At 42.1% G+C, this 22,891-nt stretch overlaps 1 protein-coding gene across 2 annotated transcripts; it reads left to right on the top strand.

Moving 5' to 3' along the window:
- Positions 1 to 10,510: 10,510 nt before the first annotated feature.
- SMIM38 (small integral membrane protein 38) lies at positions 10,511 to 21,644 on the top strand. 2 transcript variants are annotated; one of them, XM_029963824.1, is made up of 4 exons: positions 10,511 to 10,560; positions 19,078 to 19,204; positions 19,299 to 19,404; positions 19,803 to 21,644. In XM_029963824.1, exon 4 carries the CDS (start codon positions 20,386 to 20,388, stop codon positions 20,515 to 20,517), a length of 132 nt encoding a protein of 43 aa, XP_029819684.1. In that variant the 5' UTR covers positions 10,511 to 10,560; positions 19,078 to 19,204; positions 19,299 to 19,404; positions 19,803 to 20,385; the 3' UTR covers positions 20,518 to 21,644. The 2 variants fall into 2 exon arrangements, with proteins under 2 accessions (XP_029819684.1, XP_029819683.1); XM_029963823.1 differs by lacking the exon at positions 10,511 to 10,560 and adding an exon at positions 17,943 to 18,176.
- Positions 21,645 to 22,891: the final 1,247 nt, after the last annotated feature.

Raw genomic sequence — 22,891 nt, 5'->3', positions numbered from 1 at the left:
TCCTTACCTCCGCAGGGTCAAATACTGAATTTTTTACTGAAAAATGCCTTATTAAAAAGCTTTTCTTCATTCCAGAAAGGTTTGGCTTGTGGCCAGGAAAGCCTTCAAGATGCTGGATCTTAAATTTGTCGTGGCCCAAGTGTCCATCCTGTATGTCACCCTAATGTTCTGAAGAAAACATATGTTTCAAAGCAGGGGGTGAGATAAGTTTTTTTTCCTGATTAAACAGTGAAGAGCTGTTCAAGAAGGAATAATAGAAAAATCCCGACAAAACAACAAAACCCAGCTCTCCAAAAATAAAATGAGTTGCTTACTTGATGCTAGAGTAGAGTAATTTTGGAAATGCTTTATCCTGTCTTCCGTTCAAGTAGCTTTAAAATTATTTTACGTGCGGGCAGCCCCAGCAACCTTCTGATAGTGATGTCATGGTTAAGCTTGTTGTAGTATGAGGATCTCAAAAAGGCCATGCCTTTATCTTTGTTGGCTTTTTGTTTTTTAACTTCAGTTTTATAAAAAAAAAGCTTGTGTGGCCAAACATGGGGGTGCTGATAAATGCAGGTTACGTGCGGCGAGCGGGGTTCGTGTTCTGTGCTACTGCTCTGCCTGGCACGGGGAGGCCTTGGCTGGTCCCTGTGGGCCACAGGCTCGATACAAAACAAAAAAATCACGGTACAAAGTGACAGGCAGATGGCTGGGGTGGAACACGGGAGCCCTGGCTCGTGTTCGTGTGTCCCAGTTGGGGTGAAACGGGTGCGCTGAGCCTTCCCCTCCCGAGCCGGCGATAGCGGCTGTTTCGTGACGGCGAGCTTGGCAACCGGGATAAACTCCGCGTTTATTCCACAGGCTTTGGAGTGTGTGATCCCGAGATAACCCTGCTCTGAAGTGTCAGAATGTACTGGATGAACCAGTGCAGCCCATGGGAACGTGAGGTGGGTCGTGGTGCTCTGGGACAGGCGCGGATTTGGGGGTTGCTGTTTGACACCTCAGCGCCCGCCGCGCCTCTGCCGCAGCTCCTGGAGAGCTGCCCCTGCCGAGTTTGGGGTGGTAACAGTGGTTTTGACAAGTACCTCTGAGGGACAGGACTTGGGATTATTTCATGAAGTTTGTGCCCGAGTTAGCCTCGATCCTGTGACACGAAAACCTGCTGCATTCCCTGCAAAGAGTGTTTGTGGGGCTCAGAATTACGTCCTTCTGGTCTGCATGTTGTAATATCTGCATTTTTTGAGTAGTCCCCAATGGAAAAGGGGCCTTGAATTTTCCTGTCTATGCTCCTGTCATATTTTGTAGCTTGTGGTGTGACTCCTGTGCAGGGCTAAGGGTTGGACTCTGTGATCCTTGTGGGTCCCTTCCAGCTCAGCATATCCTGTGATTCTGTGAAAGGATGTATGCTTGTTTTGATGTTTTCCTTTAAAAATATTTCTGCTTCAGTAGCACTTCAAATGTTTGAAGGGTTTCCCCCTCCCTTATTACTCAATTTAATTGGAATTATGGTGCCTATCAAAAAGTATTACTGCAAGGTGACCTGGAAATAATAATTTCCTTTCATCTGTACCAAACATTTGTAGATCATTAAAATGTCACAAATAAAAAAGCCTTAGTCACAAAGCGATGGCTTTATATGAGCACAGTAAAATATGAGATTTCATTATATACAAAAAGGCTATGTTTTGTATTCCTGGTTCACAGAGCAAACCTCCAACACATGTGGAATGCATGGCAGGATGTAGGACCCTCTAAGGGCTGTGTACAGATATGTGAAGGGGAAGAGGAGGGGGAGAGGGGGGGAAAAAAAAAAGCACTGTGGGTCTGAGGAAACGACCCCTTTCAGTAACAAATGGAGCATGTGCTCCGGGTCTCCGGGAGGATTTGTGCAGGGATCTTGCTCTCCATGTGCACACATTCCTCTGAATCAGACAGGTGTTAAAGTGAAATGGTGCCCAGAGGACGCAGCACCCTCCTCTGCTATCAGCAGCCTGACCACATGACGGATCCAAAAGCAGCCAAGCACAACTGCTGAGGGGTTTGCCAAGGGCTTGGATGCCAAATGCTGTGAGAGAGTATCCTTGCCAGCTTGGCACCTTTAGGCCATGTGGCTGCTGCTGGCATGGAGTCGTCATTGTAATGTGCTGGGAAGAATGGAAGCAGAAACTGTCTTAATAGTTCCTTGTGAATGAAGCCCTCTTATTGTTGTGAATATAAAATATTAATTACCTTACAAATGTGCTTGAGAGGCTCTGCTTGGCTTTGGCATCTGTCCAGACCTGCAGTGATGAAATCAGAGGATTTTGCCTCTTGGCAGTTGAATTTATTTATCCCCCCCTGCCCCTCCCCGGCATCACACTGGAAATAAGAGGGGAACTATTTGAAAACAATTGACATCTGGAGGAAGATGTTCATTGGCTTCTGGGATTTGGATCAGTCCCTGAGCTGGTGCCTTAGGAGTGGATTTAACCAGTGCTGTAATCTTCTGGCACCTGTTGCACTTTTTGGCAGTGGCACAGGACAGCTTTGATTGCACTGGGACTGGAGTAGTGAACATATGTCTAATGCCCATCCCAGAAAGAATGACTTAGTGCCCTTAATGCCTCTCCTATTGTTTTTTTTTTTTCCCCCTACTTTCTCTTGTCTTATTCATCAAGCTGCTGTTAGTAGTTATTACATGCAGGCGAGCACCCATCAGCATCTTCAAACAAGGCAGGGATGAAGCAAGAGGAAAACAGGAGCTGGGGGAGTTCTACCTTATCAGAACTCAGCTACTTTTTGCATTTGATTCTCAGTCATTTGTCTGGCCCTGAATCTTTAAGAAGTGTGGTAAATAAAGGACTCCAGGAAAAATGATGCATGTGCCAGTGTCTGAGATGCAATCAGAAGAAGAGTATGTTTTCTAAATACATTCATCAAAATAACCAATTATGTAACTTCAAGAGGGGGATTCAGAGGACCCATTAAAGGAAGTCTCTGCCTACATGTCTCTGCACTGATTGTACATCTGTAAATGGCTGCCATCCAGCAAAGCTCTTAAGTGCGTGTTTAACTCTCAGCACAGCCTGGCTACAGCAGTGTTGCTAACTTTGGCATGTGAGCTTTTCTGCTTTTGGGGCATTCACATGCCTAGTGAGAGGCACATGCTCATGTGCCCTTCTGGATAACTGGCTCTTTCTTGTGTCCTACAGGCCCGCGGCCAGGAGTGCGAACCCAGTTTCCTGCTCCCATAGAAGGCATGGAAGATGGCAGTAGGGCTGCACATCATCTACAGCTCTGGGGTTTTTATCCTCCTCTTCAACATCACTGCATTACAGAGGTACAAACTCCTGAGAAATGGTGTGAAGCCTCCCAGTGCTGTGTGTAACTTTACCTTTTCTGATGCCTGTGCAGAACTTAGTGCTGTTTGTTTAAAGTGACTCCAAGTAACTCGTGCAAAACTGTGGCAAAGACTGAGAGAGAGAGAGGAAAAACATCATGCTTAGATATCAAACACTTGATTAAAACCCATACTGCTGCTGCATCACAGTTGTGGGTGTTTGTACTGAGGGAAAGCCTGGGAACTTGCATGTGTTAAAATTTATCACTGCGTTTGCTGCCTTGTAAAAAGTCGGTCTTGAGAGCTGGGGGGATGGATTAGGTTTGGAGAGAAAGTCCTTGGGTCCTTATGGTGGTTCTTGGAATTACAATTCGACTCGTTTGTCTAGGAAGTCAACAGAAGGTCTTGGGCTTTCCTGTCTACCTACAGATTTCAAGTAAGGTGAACATCAGTAAAGGCAATGTGGCTGATAAAGCTCTTAAATGATAAATGAGAATTTAATTAAATATAATCTAATTGCTCAGATCTCATTCGGTACCTCTGTCAACATACTCAATTTAGGGGGAAAAAGAAATATAAAGGGAAAGGAAAAATTCCATCAGTAACAAACAACTGTACCCATAAATTCCAATTCTTACAGTAAAGTCCAAGCAAGCGAACTCGGCAAAATATTCCAGTGTGTGCAGTCCAGAGTCCACTAGGATATTTTCCAGACTGCCATCTGCATCAGAAATTTGCTGGGCAAAATAGCTCTGATTCTCTCCAGTAGCTTCTTGGTATGCCTGAGGTGGGATTCTGAAAGAGGAATAGCTGGCAAGCTGTGTTTTGTTTTTACCTTGGCCAAAGCCTGTTTGAATTACAGGGATCATAGTGCATCTCTGGTCTTTGGAACCTGCACTCATTTATTTTAAGAAAGTTAATTTCTTGGGGATCATAAAAAAACCAGATGGGGGAAAGCTATCCTGTTGTGAGAAAGTTCTTATCTACTTCATTGAAATAATTGAAAATGGGTTTCTAAATAGTCTGAAGAAGTTCAGTTATGGGCTAAGACACAATTTTCTTAAAAAAAAAAAAAAAAAGAAAAGAAAAGGCAAGTTTGAGAAATACTTTAAAATATCTTTGTCCAGCTTTTTGCCCCTGGAGGAGGAAGTGGGAAATTTAGAAAGCAGCACATGTGACAGATGCTGCTCAAGATGCTCAACACATTAGTTAAAGATGCTCTGTGACCATCATGTTGTGAGTAATAAAAGAATGTGAATGGGATGGAAGAGGAACAGTCCAGATTTACTGTAACCACATCTGTAGCCTCAGCACTCTCACATGATGATGGTCAACAAATTCCTGCCAGTTCCCGGAGTATTCCTAAACGTATCTGGGCAGTGCAGAGCCACGATGGACTGGGGAGCCCTCAGGTTACCTCCAAGTGAGCTGGCATGTCTGCAGTCGATTACCACACAGGGATAGCAGCAGCAGTGCCAGAAACAGTAAAGCTCTGTTACTGCCATACATAGTTAATTAGCTCGGGTGTCGCAGCGAGCAAACACAGCTATATTGCTCCTGGTTCTGCACTAAGTTAATTGAGGCTGGCTTGGGGATCTTTGCCCCAATGTGCAGTGCAGACATACCCAGGAATGCACTCCTATTGTTGACTGAATACTGTATTTTCACATAAATGTGGCAGGAATATAATTGCAGGGTGGAAAAAGAAGGCCAATATACATTCGCTTCACTTTAGAAACTAAATTAAACCTTTGACTTAACTCACTTCTATACCAGCTCCCTGCAGGCATTTCTACAGGCTTCATTAGAGCCAACCTAGAGGCCATGGAAAAGGTCTTACAAAAGACTAGCCAGGAAGCCAGTCACAGCCCCAGATCCTGCTGCTACAGAACACAATCTGCCTCTTGGCACCTCGGGCTTGCAGCTGCCAGGCACTCTCCTTATGTGGTCACTGGTGTTGGCTCGGAGGCTGGGGCAGATAGACGAGGAGGGCGAAGGGGGAACACATTCATCACTGCCAGCAGCGAGGGGAGGCAGTGCCAAGTCACTATGTAACCAGGCACATGTGCCAATTTGCTCAGTAATTGGATTGCTATTTGAAAAATTAAAGCGGTGTCTAGAAAATTCTAACCTCTGCGTTTACGGGGGACGGAGCTCGCGGCCGAGGGGGCCGAGGAGCAGGAAGAGCAGGGGGGGATCGAGCGGAGGTGTTTAAGGAGAGCAAATGTAGGAAGTAATTCGATGACTTTCCAGAGTGCTGCAGCAGCCTCAGGAGCAGCCCCTCTGTACCAGAGAGACAAAGAGCGAGACACAGTGCAGTGGGAAGCTGTGACATTAGGGACAAGCCGTAACCCGTCGCTTACCACGGAAAATTAGCGAGGACTTGTCAGCTGAAAGCGATTTGTACAAAGGAAACATAATTGGAAGGCCAGGCTTGATATACTTCTGTAATTAATTTTTTCCCTAAGAAGAAAAAAAACCCTGTTAATGGGCATTATTTTATCTTTTCAGGGTTTTTTTCAGAGCCTGTGAATTGTTGCTTCTGTCTACTGTATACATTGCTCTCAAATACATTCGGTGAACAAATCCCATGTGCTAATATCAAGCATAAATGATACTGAATTATCCAGCTACAGAGAGAGTTTCTGACTCAGAAATCTGCTTCTGCCACAAATCATTTCTGCTCCCACTGAAGCCAAATTCAGACTTTGCTTTGACTTCAGTGGGAGCATAATTACATCCAAAAATATAGTTACCTAAATAGTCCTTCAGGCATTTCATTTTTCCTTTCAGTTGAGCTCACTGGCCACCCTTATTCAGCTGAAAAGTTTGAGCATATGGAGATGATAGATTATAAATTGTTCCTAAGATAATATTTGTAGTTTAAAGTATAGTCCAGTTGCTAGTAGCTGTATAAAAGTGGTGCCTGTGTTCTCCATCACTGTTAAGCGGAAATTCAAGCTGGAAGCTCTGTCTTTAAAATAATAAAAAGCAAAAATCTATGGACTCATACTGAGGAAGAACTATTTGGAACCTCTGTGAAATGTCTGATTATTTCTCATGCACTCAGTCCCAGCAGAATGAGGTTAACACATGTCAAAGCAAAGGCTAAGGAAATTTTGGGCTGCATTTCTGCCCCTAGATGGAGTATTCTGCACACTGGGTTGGGGTTTTTTTATATATATTTTGGGAGAATGGAGCTGTGTTAGAGGCCTTGAAATGCCTCTTGTTCTGAATTCCCTTTACAGTGTATCAAGTGCTGCCCACTGGGACTAGGCTAACTGGGTCCCAGAGATAGAAGAGAAAAATCAAAATAGGGTTTGCTTGTTCAGTTGATCAGATACTGTAAAGGCCACTGCACTTTCTTAGTGTCTCCCATTTGTTGGTTAGCGATAGATATATGTGTTAAAAAGCAAGAAGCCCCTGCTTAACAAGGTGTCACTAATTACTATGAAACATCTGATATTTGCAGCTTGCAGTGCCGAGTAATTCCATGATTTTCGTGGTATTCCCTTCTCTTAGTATGCTGGGAATGCCATGGTAACCTTAACCACTGGTAAAACATTTTAATAGTGACCACTGTAATATAGTGGTTGTGTGCAAACAGCATGCACCATTGCTTCAGAGGTGTTTGGAACACTTTGTTTTTGTCACAATTGGAGTAAAATGTTGCCAGATTTCAAGAACTGAATCCAAAACTTGCCAAATGGGGAGCTGGAAGTGAGGTCTCCTGTTCTCCAGCTTCTGTCTTTGATCACCTCTGGAGTTTCATTGATACATTCCTACCCAGCACTCACATGCTTAGTGAACCATGGCTCCAGAAAGCAGGGAGTTGCTTGGGAAAAGCACTTGGCTACAGACCCTGTGTTCGGAGGGGGTGGATGGGTGTCAGATTAGAAGCCAGCTTTTGAAAAACCGAGATTGTTTTGTATGTGTGAGAGAGAATTCAGCTGTAGGCTCTTAGCTCAGGTATGTTCTCATGTGGGCTTCTGCTTTGGCCCACTCCAACAGGAGGGACCAGCTGCAAAGTTTGTCCCTGGACTGGGAGCTGAATTCCTGCAGAATCCAGGATTTTAGTTTGGACCTTTTTAGATATGATGTAAATGCCAGCAGCTTCCTAACAACTGTTCTTGAAGCTCAGAGCAGAATGTAGAGCAGACCGTTGTGAGTTAGGGGACTGCACAAGATATCCCTTCTCAGAAGAGAAAGGAAAAGCCCAACAAAACCTCAGCCATCTGACTGGAGTCCTGAGAAATGCTTTCCAGCTTTCAAAGAAAGAAAGGGTCTTAATTCAGATTTGCCGGAATCGTCTAATTAGTCCCTTTAATGCCATGCACCTTATAGTCTGTGCCACCGGATTCGTCCCATAAATGAGACGATGGGCTAATTCATCTTGGCAGCAGTAAACAGACCTTGTGATTGTCCCCCTCACAAACACCGGCCTGATTTTAGGAAAATGCTTTGACCAAGCCTGTGTCCCTGCTCCCTCCCCCGCCGCCCCCCCTACGCCCCCCCTTTTCTGAGCGCTGCCTGTGCTTCTTGCCCTCCTTCTTCCCCACCAACCCAACCCACCCCGTCTCACACACAGTGACATACCTCACACATTTGCCACTGCTAACAACAACCTGTCAACTCTTTCTTTGCACCGTGCTAGGCGCCTTTTGTTTCTGCAGCCCAGCAAGCCTTGCAGCTGTTGTCCGAGGCCTGCTCCGACAGCCTGTGATCAGTCAGCTGCAAAATCCTCCCTGAACAACTCGGTATTCACAGCTCTAATCGGGCCAGCGGACTGTTTCCTCCTCTCTCGCAGTAAATCTTTATCACTTGCGCTCTGCTCGTCAGTTCGTGGCGCCAGCTCTTTGGGCTGCTCTATCCCTTTCCCATACTCTGCTGGGCTGTGTGCTCTGAATGCTAACTCCAGCCTTGTTTAGACTCTGTGCTGCCTCAGTGCTGCAGTCCACATGTTGGGAAGGTCGGAATTCCTGCCGCCTCCCCGTCTTTCGGGCTGTGAATGCGCGTGGGGTTCGTATCTCTGCGAAGGTGAAGATATCAAAGGCTCCCTCCCTCCCTCCCTCGGCCCGTTTCATACTTTGTCCATATAAGTTAGTTGTCTGATTGTCTTTCTGTTTCCTCCCAGCAGCCCGTCATGCTTCTGCTTAAGAGCTGTCTTTGGTAAGAAGGTGAGGGTGAGCTGCCCAGCCCGGGGAAGCTGGTGATGGCAAGGGAAAGCCTGGGGAAACTGGCACAAGCCTTAATTTGATCGCATGCCCAGGGCTATTAACCCCCCTCCTAATGATCCCCCCGCGGATGGAAACACATTTCCCTCCGCCCTGTCCCTGACTTGATGCCATCACAGGCTTTTAAAAGGTTTACATCAAAGATGTCGAATTGTGAAGCAGATTTTTAGAAAAAAAAAGGATCGAAGTTTTCTTCCTTAGTATCCCGGATGAGTTGGGGAGAGTCCATGGGGAGTTTAGGGTGAGGTTTCTGTCAGTGTGGAGTTGCTGAGGATTTACGCTGGTGGAGCTGAAGGCACAACTTTATCTGTGCCTGTTGCTGCCTATGATACAGCGTGGAACCCCCTCCTGCCTCCTCTGGGAAAACATTGAGGGGTTTATTTCCCTGTGTGCTGTGTTTGGGCCTGGGACTGTAGATGGCAGCGTAATTAAAGTGCAGTTAAACAGCACATTTTACAAGGAGACTCAACTAGATCTTAAGCAAAGCTTGCTGGAGATCACTTTAAAGGGATAAATTATTCAAGACAGCCAAGGTTATTTCAGTTTATAAGGAACCTGGGAAATTTTTGTCTGAACACTGGCATGAAGACCAAAAAGTAGTGGGTTTTGGTCTTGTCTCTGAAACTGAAAAACCCATTTCTCCTTCTGCATCAGCTTTCCTCCCTCACCTTTAAGTCTTGGTTTCAGCTGTTCCAAGTGTGTGTGTGTGTGTGTGCACGTGTATGCAGGGGTGAAGATTAACCAAATACAGAAATTCCTTAAGGAGTACAGTATGAACTGGCTTTAAAAATACATTGATTCTGTTAGTTTTTAAGAGGCATCTGTCAAATAGATGCAGGTTGGACAATCAGGCTTCATTTCCGCTCAGGCTTTCTATGCCTCAGTTTCCCATCAGTATATCTTTGGTCAAAGATAAGTGTGTGTATATGGGATTCTCACGATTTTGCTGTTGCATTGGTGGTCAGTTTGAGTCTGTGAGGAGATGCCCTCCTACCATGCTCCTTAGTGTGCCCTCGGTAACCAGCTCCCACTTGCTTCCAGGTGGGATGTGTTTTGTCCCTGTGTAAACAGAGCTATAAAATGTATTTTAGGCTTGATTTGGGAAAACAGCTCAGATTTTGCTGGTATTTGCCACAGAAGTGCCTTTCTGTCCCAGTGTGTTCTTCAGTGAGCATGTGTGAACAGGATTTGAATGTTGGCTCTTTTTCTGTCCATAAAGGCAGGAGTGAAAATATGATCTTCAATAGCATGGAGTGTCCCACAAATAGGCTGATTATACCACTTCATGGAATAGAATCCTAAAGCAGTTTGCATTGGAAGGGACCTTTTATTTTTTTTCTGTCAAATAGCAAGCTACTGGACATGGTTATTTTTGACAGGGTTGACTTCTGTTTTATAAAACACGGGTGCTTCACCATGCTCTGGAAGAATGGCATGGGCAATCCACCTGCTGTTCTCTGCACAAAAAGCAGTTGGTTTTGAAGTGTTCCCGAAGGACTTGACGTCCTTTAGACACCCTTGCAGTTCCTAATTTTTTATTTATTTATTTATTTATTTATTTTTAGAAAACTCATGGTGGCTAGAATGTACATGTAACCTGATATAGTGGAAGGAAATCTTTTAGCTTTAAATTACAAAGGAAAAGTCTAAGAATCTGAACTGAAAGTGAAAGGAACAAGGAGAAGGCTTTCTCAAAGTAACAACAACAACAACAACAACAATACTTATTAGTGTTATTTAAACTGTCCACGTGCCCTGGTTCTCCTGATCTGCTCGTTTGTGCCTTGAAGTGAGGGGGTTTTTGAAGGATGCAGCTGGTGCTTACCTTGGTATGGTTCTAATTCTGTGGTGCTTGGTGATGGGGGCTTAATTAGGAAAATGTCTGGAAGTTATGACATGAAGTTTTTATCTGTTCTTTTCCTCAGAACTTTGTGCCACAGAGGAAAACTCACAGGAGGCAAATATTCCCAATGGGAATGTGTTGTTCTTTGAAGAATCCTATCTGAGCTATTTTGTCTTACAGGGGTAAGTTCAGTCTTTCTTCATTTTCACCCAGACCACAATGAAGACTTTGTACTTTTTTCTGTTTAGTGGCTGCTGGAAGAGGGCTCATTCATGGCTCTGGGATGAAGAGGATGAGCAGGATTTGAGAACAGCTTGTCTGTTCCCATTCCAAATTGAAAGTGGACTTGACTTACTTTTCCTAATGCATCTGGATGCATAGATATGGATATTTTATTGCTCTGCTTTTTTTATTTTTAATGAACAATGTCAACCTTTTTCCTGGCTCCTCCTATATCTGTCTTCTAAGATAATCTCAGACCCCAACATGTCTCTATTTGATTTTTTTTTTACAGAGTTATGGATAATATGATAATATGCTTACGCAGTAATTCCATTTTAAAATAGTCTTCTAGTCTAGGAATTTTCTTGTCTGATTTGCCTCAGAAAAATTCCAGAAAAATTCTACCTTGGCTTGAAGTTTGCACCTGGGAAAGTTCAAGGAAATCTGTTTAGCTTTTGCTCTATGAGGAAGGGATTCTGCCAAAATTAAGTTTTTTATGAAAGGCTACTGGAAGTACAGATAGACTAGTTTTGTCATTACTAGGCAATATTAGTGTACAATCAGTCTCATCAAGAAAAAACATGACTAAATGGATTTTGTATTCCTTATAAAAATGATTTTTTTGTTTCTTCTTTGGCTGCTCAGGGTAGAATGCTTACTGCTAATCCATCATGTTTAATTTTGTGAGTCACTTCTTGTGTGCACATTTCCTGTACATCTTGAACAAAACCATGCAAAAAGATGAGCAAAGAATTAGGAGAAAATTATAAATGGATCCATGTGACTGCCTTTTCTACAGATATTTCTTTTTCTTCCCTTACTTGAAAAGTTAAGAGGGAATGCAGGGCCATGCAGTGTTTGTTAAAGCTGATGGAATATCTTTCTCCCTCTGGGTATTTCTTTAATCAATGTTTCTTTATACCATTAGGTCATCTCCTCTTTTTTTCATGTTTTTTTTTTCTTTTTTTTCTGAAGAAGCCTTGTTTTGTACATTTCCGTACATCTTGACGTTTATTCTCAGAATTATGGCCTGATCACTTCCTCTCTTTTCCTCAAAATTTCTCTCGTTTTTATCTATTTTAAGTGCCAGAGCACAAAGATAACCCCATCATAGTTCTCTCATTTTCCCCAGCAGTTCCCCCCCGCCTCTCCCCCGGCCCTTCCCTCCCTGCAATGAAAAAAATGAAAGGTCTCATGGTCTTACAGATTTTCTTTATGCTTATTTTGGCCTACTTGCAACCCAAATACATCATCACGCTATAAGACGGCTCTCTAAGGCTCTTGGATCAATTAAAGGTAGCCCTATTCATTGCCAGTACAAACCTTTGCCTATTAACTCCTTCAAAGGGCATTTGTCATCTCAAAAAGCTGTGAATGCCGTCTGGGTACATTGATTAAAAAAAGGTATTGTTTTAAGGCTGCTGAATATCTTAATTAGTTGTAATCAGAGGGCAGCTTGTGTCTGTGAAGTGATACAGTTACCTTTCACCCACTGGCTTTATTTTCTGTGGTTTGAAAAGGGAGAAAATAAAAATAAATCTCAGATGTACCTCAAGAATACCGTTTTTAGGGTACGAGAGGAGCGCACTTGCTGATCAAACTGTAATTTATGGCATTATTTTGCAAGGGCAAATATTGAATGTGGTAACCCAGAATGCATCTCGTTGGCCTACGACCAACCAAGAGCGGGTAAGTGGAGCTGCTCGCTGCCAGCAGTCATCCTCCTTTTCTTCCCTCAGAAATCCAGGGTCTGTGTCCTGGAAATGGAGAAATCTACCCCAGTTCTTCAAGTGCTTGCACGTGTGCTGAGCTTGAGCCCCTGAATCATCCATTAATGCAGGGCATACACAGCCCTGTTTGGCACATCAAGGTAGAACAAGGTAACGTTTTTTCAGATCAGTGGTTCATTTTTGCCACAATTATCTCAAATGAATGTGTCCTAAAGCTCTGGCAAATAGTTTTAGCTGGCAAAATGTCTTGTTCTGCTGTTCACTGAATGAAAGCATTTCTTTCAGTAGTTAATCGTAAAAATTCGTTTTCTATCTAAGGAGAGACCCTTTTGAAAATGAAAATCAATACTTTTTTCTTCCTTGGGCCTCGTGAAAAGTTTTGTTGGTGCATATTGCTTTGTTGGTTTATTTTTCTGAGAAAACAACACAGTTTGTATTTCATTTAAATGCATTTTGCTAAAATCAAATGTTTTCTTAATGTACATCTAATGGAGGCATCAGGGTATAGGCAGAACCCTTCCAGTCATGTCTTGATGGTACAGCAATGGCTTTCATCCTTTGCCCCCTGCTCTCTGGAGATGCATTTCCATTTGGGGATATATATGCTTTTCTTTCCATATTTGTGCAAATATCTTCTTACAGGTCAGAAAAAAACACTTGACCAAAAAAAAAATCTAAGTCACACTTGGTAAAATGTGTGCTTTTGTGCTTGATTAAGATGCTTATAGTGATAGTGGTAAATAGAATTTAATTTGTTTCATTGTGGGAAAGGAAGGGGGCACAAATGGTGTTTTACGGGGAGTCCCCCTTTACCTGGGACAAAAATTCTTTAGAAAACACCTAACTCACTAACCACGTGTATCAAACTGCTGGTGCAGTTTGGTCACCTGGAAAGCAGGGCAGTGCCATGGCTGGGAACCCGCAGACAAACAAATCCCCAACACTCACACTCAACCTGTGGCTTGCTTGGTGAATTTTATTACAGGAAACCCAGGCACACACAGATTCTCAAGGTAACGTGGCAAAGTCATGTAAATGCAAGCAGTGCTGTGCTCAGTCTCTTATTTTCCAGTGGATAACTGTGCTGGACAATGGATGGCTGGAAGTTAGAATATGTTTATGATTTACTTATTTTTTTTTTTCAGAAGCCATGCTCTGGTGTCACTGGACAGTTTCACTCTACATGTCTAGATTCAGCAAGAAGTACTTCATCTCTCTTTTTTTAAAAATTTTATTTTTACTAAAACGCTTCAGAAAATCTAGTTCTGTCTTCAAATCACTGCATAGACAAGAAGCTGTCAGAATCTCTGTTTCACAGGTGAGGAAAACCAGTCCCATCAAGATTAAAATCCCAATTCAAGGAAAAGCAGAAACTTCAGCACATCTTTTAATTTTCCTGTGATTTTGGCATAAACTATCATGAATGGTTTCTCTGGGATGCTGTCAGAGGTGAAAATAGAATATGCTTTGAGTTGCAGACAGTACCTCAGCCGCAGCACTGCGGTGTGTGGACACAGGAGTTTTTCTCTTTACACTTGATAAAAAATGTGACGCATGGGATGGTCACACAGGAGAGAGATTTATTTCTGTAGTTGGTTATTCAATTCAGTGGTTCATATACTGTGGTACTGAAGCTCATTTTGGCGTGGAGATCCATGCAGCTCCGAACTTTTCCTTCAGCTTTGTAGGTTTTCACGGAAGTGTGTGGTGTCTTTTCTTTGGTCAGGTGCCTTGAAAATAAACTGGGGGAAATAAATAGGCACGTTTCTACTGTGGCTGTGATAAGCATATGTGTGTATGTATATAATGGTATTGTGTGTCTTGCTCTACATAACATTTTTAGGTGTCTGTGCAAGTAGATTTATGAAGTGTGACTCGTTTTTCCTTCTCCCCACTGTTCCGGTGGAAGAGCTTAGACTGCGATGAGAAAAACTAGTACACGTTATTAAGAATTCTGATAAAGTAGGCTGAATAAATTTGTTTTCTTTGTGAGCCTTAATCCTGTGTTGTATTGGCTTCTTGGACATGGCTAATTTATTTGGAATTCCATTCTGTTCCCGACAGCATTCCTGATTAGCAGTTTGATCACCCGGAGCAAAGTTACATACCAGCTTTCAACTCTTGTAATCTAGCAGTGTAATTTTTTCAAATGGACTCTTTTCTTTCCTTCTTTGCCCCAGCTCCCCTTCTTTTTGTGTGCAAAGAGACTTTAAAAGTAAGCAGGATAACCTGCTAGTAGAATGAAAAACTTCTTCGAAACACAATGCAGTTTGCTGAATGCCCGGCTTTCATTTTTAAATGGAAAAATGAGGTTTGGAGCTGTGTCAGTGCAGCATGTGAAATGTTTACCTTCCATCACGCACAGAGGATGACGGTCCTTTTCAATAACTGCATTTTAGGGGTGGTGTGATATAATCTTCAAGTTCTTTCCAAGGTCTGTAGTTCGCCAAAGCACATTTTGCTTGTGATAAGTTTAAGAGAGTTTAAATCGCTGTTTAGCAAAGCTTTTCACATCATGGACCTTGTAGGAAAATGGCAGTTGTGTCATTGTTTGCTTCCCTCTAAACTGGCTTATGCTTTCAAAACAAAGGATGCACAGGAAACCCAAATTTAATTGTAAACCAGAGGCAGGTTTTGATCTGTTTTTGGTAGAGCACAGGAGGAGCATCATCCAAGTGAAACCAGAGGAAACGGAGCCTGCAGCAGCCCCCTCAAATCTACCAAAGGTGTGGAGTTACAGACAAGAGGGAAGGGAGTTTTCCATCCTGTGACATTTCTGGAGGTCCCAATCTGGTTTGTGCACAGTGAGAAGGAAAAAAAGGTTTTTTAAGTCAAGTGAGACGTGGGAATAGCCCAGAGATAGGTGACCACAGCACTTGTCAAAAGACTCAAACTGTGGTTTTATGCATGAGTGCCTTGGCTGTATAATGTTTGGAGAGTGTCTGTTTTGTACTGATCTTGAATTTAATGGATCTGAAAAGCAGCTCTTGACAAATATTTTGTCAAAACTGAAGCACGTTTGGCCAGACTTCTGTGTTTGAAAAACTGATGTTTCAGTTGAAACACTGTTTTGTCCAAAATAATACTAATCAAATTCTCTCCTGAATTTATGTGAACTACTCAACTATTCTGAACTTTGTAACATAAATCCTAAATATTTGTTCTAGGTTTTTTCCTTTGAGTCGCTAAATATGTTTGTATTTTTATGTTTGTTCACAATTAGGTGGACACTTTGGATATTATGAAACTTTTATTTAATTGATATGACTAAGTATCAATGGCACATGTGTGATCTATTCTGCTACTACCAGGTCATGTTCTAATCACATTCCTAAGAAGAAATTCCTGTAAATGAAAGGGAACCAAAATATCTACTGCTGAGTATGGCCACATCCAGCAGCATACGGAGGTGATCATGGAATGGCAGCTCCATAACTGCAGAGGTCTCATCAAGTCTGTATTTTGAAATACAGATGTCTTCAGGTAATGACTTTTAAGACTGATTTATAAGTTTTGCTTCATTTTCTCCTAACCCTTTCCCCTCACTTTCATTATGTTTTTTTTTTTCCCTGCAATCTGTGCCCTTTCTTCTGCGATTGAATTTCAGTTTTGACTGCGAGGCCTTTGAGGATGAGCGGGAGTTTTACAAATACTTCTGGTTTTATGGACACTGAAAATAGTCTTGAGGGAAGAAATACGTAATAAATGTAGTAACTGATTTCTGTCCTTGTTTTTCTTGATCGTGGAAACGGGCATGTTGAACTGACTGTGGTGGGATTCTGCTGGGGATTTTCCAGTAGAAAAGCAGTGGGGCAGGTGTTGACTTTGCTTTGGCTCCATGCAACATGGAATGATCTTGATATGTGCGTGTTATCACAACCTATTTGAAGCAGGAGTTGGCTTTGAATGTCAGGTTTTGTCCTCTAAAGCTGTGAAGACCTTGATCTGGCTCTTTTGAACTGGCATTTTGTTTCCAGTGTGATGTGGAATGCTTGTTCAGGAGATTTCACATATGCAAACTGGAGCAAGGTGCCTTTTTGACTCTGATAACTGTAGAAGGCACATGATTCTGAGAGATAAGTGCTGGTCTTGAATTTTTCTTTTTCTCTTAACAAAGAACTGGGAACTTCTTGTTAGCCATGCCAACTACTGCAACTATTTGCTGTTTTCATTTGTGACATATCCTGAGTTTTGAATGCGTGGCAAAATGCAGTAAGTAAAATATTCTATTTTTTTAATTTTAATTTATTAATGTTTTGGGATATATTTCAAACTGATGGCAACAGGGGGTGTTTTGTGATTGATTATTGTTGTATTCTCTGCTTTGTCACGTGTAGCTACACTTGATATTTTGAAATTTCAGGAATGTAGTGATATTTTAGGAGATAGACTGCTTTGTAGGGGAACTGGAAAATTAGATGTGAAACCTGTTGCCTTACATTTTAAAGTCAACAGAACTGCATAATACATAATTATTTTTGCCAAACTACCCTTCAATGGGCACTGATTACCGGGATAATTAATTATGTACTAATTTAAAAGAAAAATATGGAATTTTAAAAATAGTTCCAAATTAGAGGATTTTTTAATAAATAGTTGTAACAGAACAGGGTAATAATGTTGGTTATGTGATGAAAACATATGTTAGTAATAAAATATCATCCATCAGGAATACTGTTCTATCATGCCATTGCTCTCTAGGGAGATGACTAGTTGAGAAGTGATTTTAACAAAATAAACTCTGAACAGAGAGGATGCTTTTATTGGTGATACGACACACATTCTCCAAAAAGGCAAACCATTAAAAAAAACGGCTCCAGGAACATCTGTTGTGTGTGAAAAAGTAAAAATTTTGGAAAATCCAAATAGCGATTATCGATATATAGGCTTTGCATAGTGCTTTTCCTCGCTCGTTCCCAAAAGGCTTTACAAGGAAAGGAAGAACAACCATCCGTGTTAAACGGCCTTTTCCCAAACCCGGCCGCGCCAGTTTTCATCCGGCGCATAGATTCGTCTTGCCTGTGCTGTGCCACGGATTTTCTGTGGGAGGAAATCTGCCCTGAGAAGTGAAATCCAAGCAGGAAAGCGCTGCCCTTCCATGCCCAGCAGCATTCCTCCGTGTGAACAACCGCAGCCCCGCCGGGGAGTGCCAAGCCGACAGCCGTGGCATGCGGAGCTGCCGTTCCCCGGCTTTGTGTGAGCCTGTCCCCAGCCTGTCCCGCTGCCAGGCGCCAGGGATGTGCGCTTTCTGTTCCGGCTTTGACACCTCTCAGGGCTGAGAAGCACTTGTGAGCCCCGGGGAGGAGGCACCTGTTCGCTTGGCACCGGGAGGAACCCCCCAGTTCATTCCTCACGTGCCCTTAAGTAGCCGCCGGGATTGTGTCTGCGGGTGGATTGGGCTGGAGCTGGTGGCCAGGGCATGGGATGTGCTGGATTACTTGACAGCCCCGCTAGCTCACGTGGGAATTGGTTAAAATCCTGCTGGTGGTTTCCAGCAGGATTGCACCGGAGGGAAGGAAGATGGTTGTCACCAAAGAGGAACTTTCAGGTGCATCCAGTGACATCCCTCCAGGTGGACAGGTATTTTTTGTGGATAAAGGCAGATGTCATTACCTCAACCAGTACATTTGCTATTTTATGTTATTAGCTAATTATGTATTACTATTATAATTATTATGTTACTGGCTAATGTTATTAGCTGTTATTTTACAGCTACAAAGTGAGCCAGCTGCCCAAGTGTGTCTGTAATGTAGAGCCCCTGGCTGGAGCTGACAGTGGTTGTGTTGTAGCAGGTAGAGCCACTGAACAGTTTGTCAAACTGTTTTTCCTGCTGAAATCCTCTTCAGGTGAGATGATGATTTCCTTTCTTCTCATCTGTGTGGATGTCGGTCTCATAAAAAAGAAACAGGTTAGAGAAACAGCTGTCAGGAATGGCGTAGTTGATCTCGCTTTAGGGCAAGCTGATACACCTTTTGGGTCCATTTCATCCTTTTTCCTGTGACTGTAGGTGGCCCCAGTAACATATATATGTGTGGATATGTTTGTACTCTCCAGCCTGCTGCATTTTTTCAGCAAAAATCTTTGCTAGTTGAAAGGAGCAGTCCCTTTAAACTCAGCATCTTTTGAGATCCGTAGGTATAAAAAAGACGCTCATTGTTCAGTGTACGTCCACAAAGATTCCTTCTTAATCCTCACTGTGTGTACCCATCCCTTGGTTGAGCCTTCCTGTGCAGAGGAATTTGAGTGGATTCACATTCCTTCATAAATGCATGTGGGGTAATACATCAGACTTTCTTTCCCTCTAAGCATTCTGATCAGTTCTGACGCTTTCCAACTCCATTAAAAAAATCCATGTGGTAGGTGAGAGAACCCATTAGTGCAAAGAAACTCCTGAAACCCCTCAGAGTATTTGCTTTGCTGTGCCTTTTAACTGTTTACAAAGCCCAGGGCTTTGCTTCTGATACACAGTCAATAAAAGGGAACAGGCTATTTTTATTTTTAATTGCAACGTAAATGTATGTGTTGGCCTTGTAGAAGGCAATGTGTTGACTCTCATGAGGTTACCCCAATCAAGGACAAATTTGACCAGAAAATGGCACTTTGAGAGAATACTGGCAGTCAGTATTTTGGTATGACATTTGGTTTAATGCAGAATTTTTGAAAATCAGGGAAGTAGCCAGGCTATTGCTTGGACCACATCCAAGTCCTTTCACTTACTGCTGATCCTTCCCGTTTCTGCCTCCACAGCTCTACTTGTCCAGGCCCAGGCAAGGAATTGCTTAAACATCTATAAAAGTTCCTTGTTTTCTTCTTGAATTGGATCCTGGAGTTGTACTAATTCTGACGAGGCCTTGGCATCTACAGGGACCTCAAGGTATTACTGTACCTATTCCCTGATTTTAAAGGAAAAAGAAAGTAGAATTCCCAGAGCTTTACATTTCTGAATCAGGCTCTCATTTCTTTTTTAGGCGGAAAGTGCGGTTTCTGGGGAAAGGAGCTTGCTGGTGGAGTAAGTTTGAAAAGATCGTAGCAGTTCCAGTAATTACTCATTTCATCAAGCCATCTATATTTAAAGTGAGCTAAACCGAGTTCTTTCCTACAATGTCTCCTTCAAATAATGCTGCTTTACATTTGGAGAGCCAAATAAGGAAATGGAGCATAATCCTACAGGAGTTTCTTTCCCCTTTAGTTCCTACAGCTCAGGGACTTGCTGTAACGAGAGCACTTCTTTCTATGAAAACCTTTTTAACATATTCAACTAAACAAACTATCTCCCAGAGAAAGTAGGAGCGGTTTTTTTTGTGTGTGTGCTTTGCTCTGGCCTTGGCTCTCGAGGACATTTCTGTCGATGCACTAAATGAGCGATGCATTTTGGACAGCTTCTGTGAGTTCTGATTTGTTTTCTTGTGCTTCTTTTTTTCTTTTTCCCTCCCCCTCCTCTCTCTCCCTTCTTCCCCTTTTCATTTGTCTAGGGGGAAAATAAAAAAAAAAAACCACGCTCCTCCAGTGTTGTTTCCTGCAAAGACCATTCTTAAGAGCTCGTTGGACAGCGCAGGACTCTTGAAGTGATAGCTAATTGGTGAAAGAAAGGCCCTGATTGTCTTGAGGGAGCTGGAAAGTGCTGCGTGTGCTGCTGAAAGGGACTAGGGAGAAGGTGCCTGGTTTCGCTGAGCAGCTGCTGCTGGAGATGTTTGGAGATTACATCAGCATTGGAAAAAAGGGGCAAAAAAAAAAAAAGAAGTCCAACTTCACAGAGACGGAGTTTATGGAGGTTTTTTTTCCCCCCCCCCTTCCAAAGGTCTTCTGACAATACTGTCATTGTCAATATAAGAGTTGTTAATTCTTTATGAATAGCACATGGGGCCTCTTGACTAAATAGTACGTTACATGTCCCAAATCTGTCAGCTGGACTCTTCTCTCACATGCTAGTGAGATCACTTTGATTGGAATGTTAGAGGAATTGCTGGGCTGGCCGTGCAGAACTGAATACTGCATTATATAATTAGATCTCCCAGAGTATTTTTTTTCACATTACCTCATTATTCTAGCTTAAATATGGAATCGGCCCTTTTGATGATTTTGCTGGTTGTAATTATATTAATACGATTCATTTTGTGGTCCTGCCTTAGTGCTTATATAGATTATAAGCTGTCCCGAAGGTTTCCTGACGCAAGGAAAGAGGACTGAGAGACTTCAAAAGGCTTCTTCAGATTTGAATGGACAATGGGGAGAGCTGGATAAGGTAAATGGAGCTAGAGCAGCTCTTACCTTGGGATCTGATGAGAGAGAAATGACGTGTCGAGAGTGCAACCGAGTGAAGATCCTTCAGAAAGCCACGTGCTGACAGAGGGGAAGGAGTGACAACTGACTGAGTCAAATGACTTCCTCTCCAACTGGGGCATGGATTTATTGTTGGGAGCAGACTTGTGGACTTTTGCCAGTTAAATGATTTGGACAAGCTGGGGGGAATCCTATTGCTGGGCAGTCCAAGAGTGCCAGTGGCCCAGCCTTGACACGTGAGATGTGGTGTGTGGTGCCTGCTGGACACACTGCTGCTCTGCACATTCAGGTGTCAGCTGGCATGGAGTGAGTTCTGACACCAAAGCCCTGCAAGGTACCTTCATTTCCAACCTTAAATAAAGACCTTACTAGAGCACGGAAGGATTTGACTACGTGTCCAAGGCCATAGTGACTTAGGATTTTTTGGTTAACTTACCTTGCAAAAGGAGGTAAACTGTTCCAAGTGAACTGTCTCCTTTTAGATGGGTGTTATACTAAGCCAAACATCCTATATCTTACTACATACCCAACTCAATTTGACATCTGCTTTTAAGAACTGAATTTTCTGCTGTAAAAATAGAAAGACTGTATTGCTTTGCCTGAGGCCCAGTCACCTTTCTTTTAAAAAAAAAAAAAAATAAAAAGTTCTTTTTGTTTGATAAATTTCTATGTCATGTAAAAGTGAAGGTTGCCACTTTGTGTACTTAATTCTGTATCTCTTGGTAGCTCACATGATGATGTCAGAGTTCAGCTACAGTATTCCCATCCAAATTTTCTGGCCCATTCACGACTCTCACCTTCCTACAGGCTCGTCATTAATAACTGTTAATCAACCCTTATCATTTTGTGTTTTGAAGCCTCCTAAAACTCAGATGTGAGAACTGGGCTATGCTTATGTCAGGTCTATTGATTTCAGCCTCAGATTTTATTTATGGTGGATGGCCAATGTACTAAACAGCCTGCAATGCCTGAAATGCATGTCATTGACTTGAAATCCAGCCAGATGACAATAAATTAAATGTGGATGTAACTAACCCCTTGTCTGTATCTGTGGTTCTTAATTTTAATGATGATTCTGTCCGGTTTTTTATTTCCCAACAGCAAACCAGACCACAGTGGGAAAGTGAAATGTTGTCTATTTGAAGATATACCTTTGATAATGAGTGACTGGAAGAATAGGCACAGTGATCCATTTTTCTTCTTTCAGTTAACCATCCCTATTCTTTGCTGTTTTGTGCAAAGTCAAGCTTGTAGATAAATTGATAGTGCCTTTAAGAAACAAGTCTTCTAATTCTTTATTGCAGAATTACTTAAGCAATTATTTAATTAAAGAATAAAAACAGTTTACTGAAGACTTCATTGAGATCTTGTTTCCTACTCAGCCCCTTGTGCATTCAAAGCAGTTTTATTACCACCTTTTTTGATTTCTGTGGATTCATATAGTTTTTATCCAGTTCTGCAGGACATGGGAAGCCATCCTGTTTATCCTGCATCACAAAATCTGGGCTATCACACTTGCAAGAGTGCAAAATATGAAGGAAATGGAGATCTTCCTCTTTATTCCCATGGGCATTTGCTCTTCCTCTTATCACAGAGATAATAAAAATCTGGACCCTTTTAAGTGTGGTGGGATTTGAAAGTGTCTGTTAGTATTTCCTGGTGCAATTTAACCATATTCATTTTCCTTAAGGAAAATGTAATATAAATATAATATTTTCAATTGCTATTTTTTTTTCAGATACAAAAGATTGTGCCTGTGCTTACAAATCCCTTTCTGTTTCCTGAAAGGGGTGCAGCAGAAGAAGAAACTTTGGATAATAACTGCTTCATGTCAACTAGTTGTGGCTTATTTAGGATCCAACTTGAAGCCCATACCTTGATGGAATTTTAATGGGCTTGACTGGAAATCACTTTAGAGTCTTTTAAAATTCATTCCATTTCATTTAGTATTTAAAAGATACTTATGCCCTGCTGATTTTTTTTGTGTGTTTAAGGATGTGTTTAAAAATAAGCATGTGTTTAATGTCAGTTTTGACAGTGTTAATGAAGATTGTAGTGTGGAGCCCCCTTTCAAAACATGACACAAAGGTAAGTGTAAAGACAGAGAAAAATAGTAGTGAAATTAAAATTCTTCCTAATGTAAAATAATTACATTTTACATTAAATATAAGTATATTCTGCATATAAATATATTCTGTATATATTATGTCTATATTTTATATTATGTTATGTATTTATTAATTATATCACTAACATGCTAAACAGTGGCCAAAATTACCAT

This window comes from Manacus vitellinus, unplaced genomic scaffold (assembly GCF_001715985.3).
Source record: "Manacus vitellinus isolate BGI_N305 unplaced genomic scaffold, ASM171598v3 scaffold_63_pilon, whole genome shotgun sequence".
In the NCBI taxonomy this organism is placed as follows: Eukaryota; Metazoa; Chordata; class Aves; order Passeriformes; family Pipridae; genus Manacus; species Manacus vitellinus.
This window is presented reverse-complemented; position numbering and strand designations above follow the sequence as displayed.

Bases quoted from the DNA above. Each gene is read 5' to 3' on its own strand.
- SMIM38 (XM_029963824.1), top strand. From the start codon at position 20,386: ATGGAATCGGCCCTTTTGATGATTTTGCTGGTTGTAATTATATTAATA.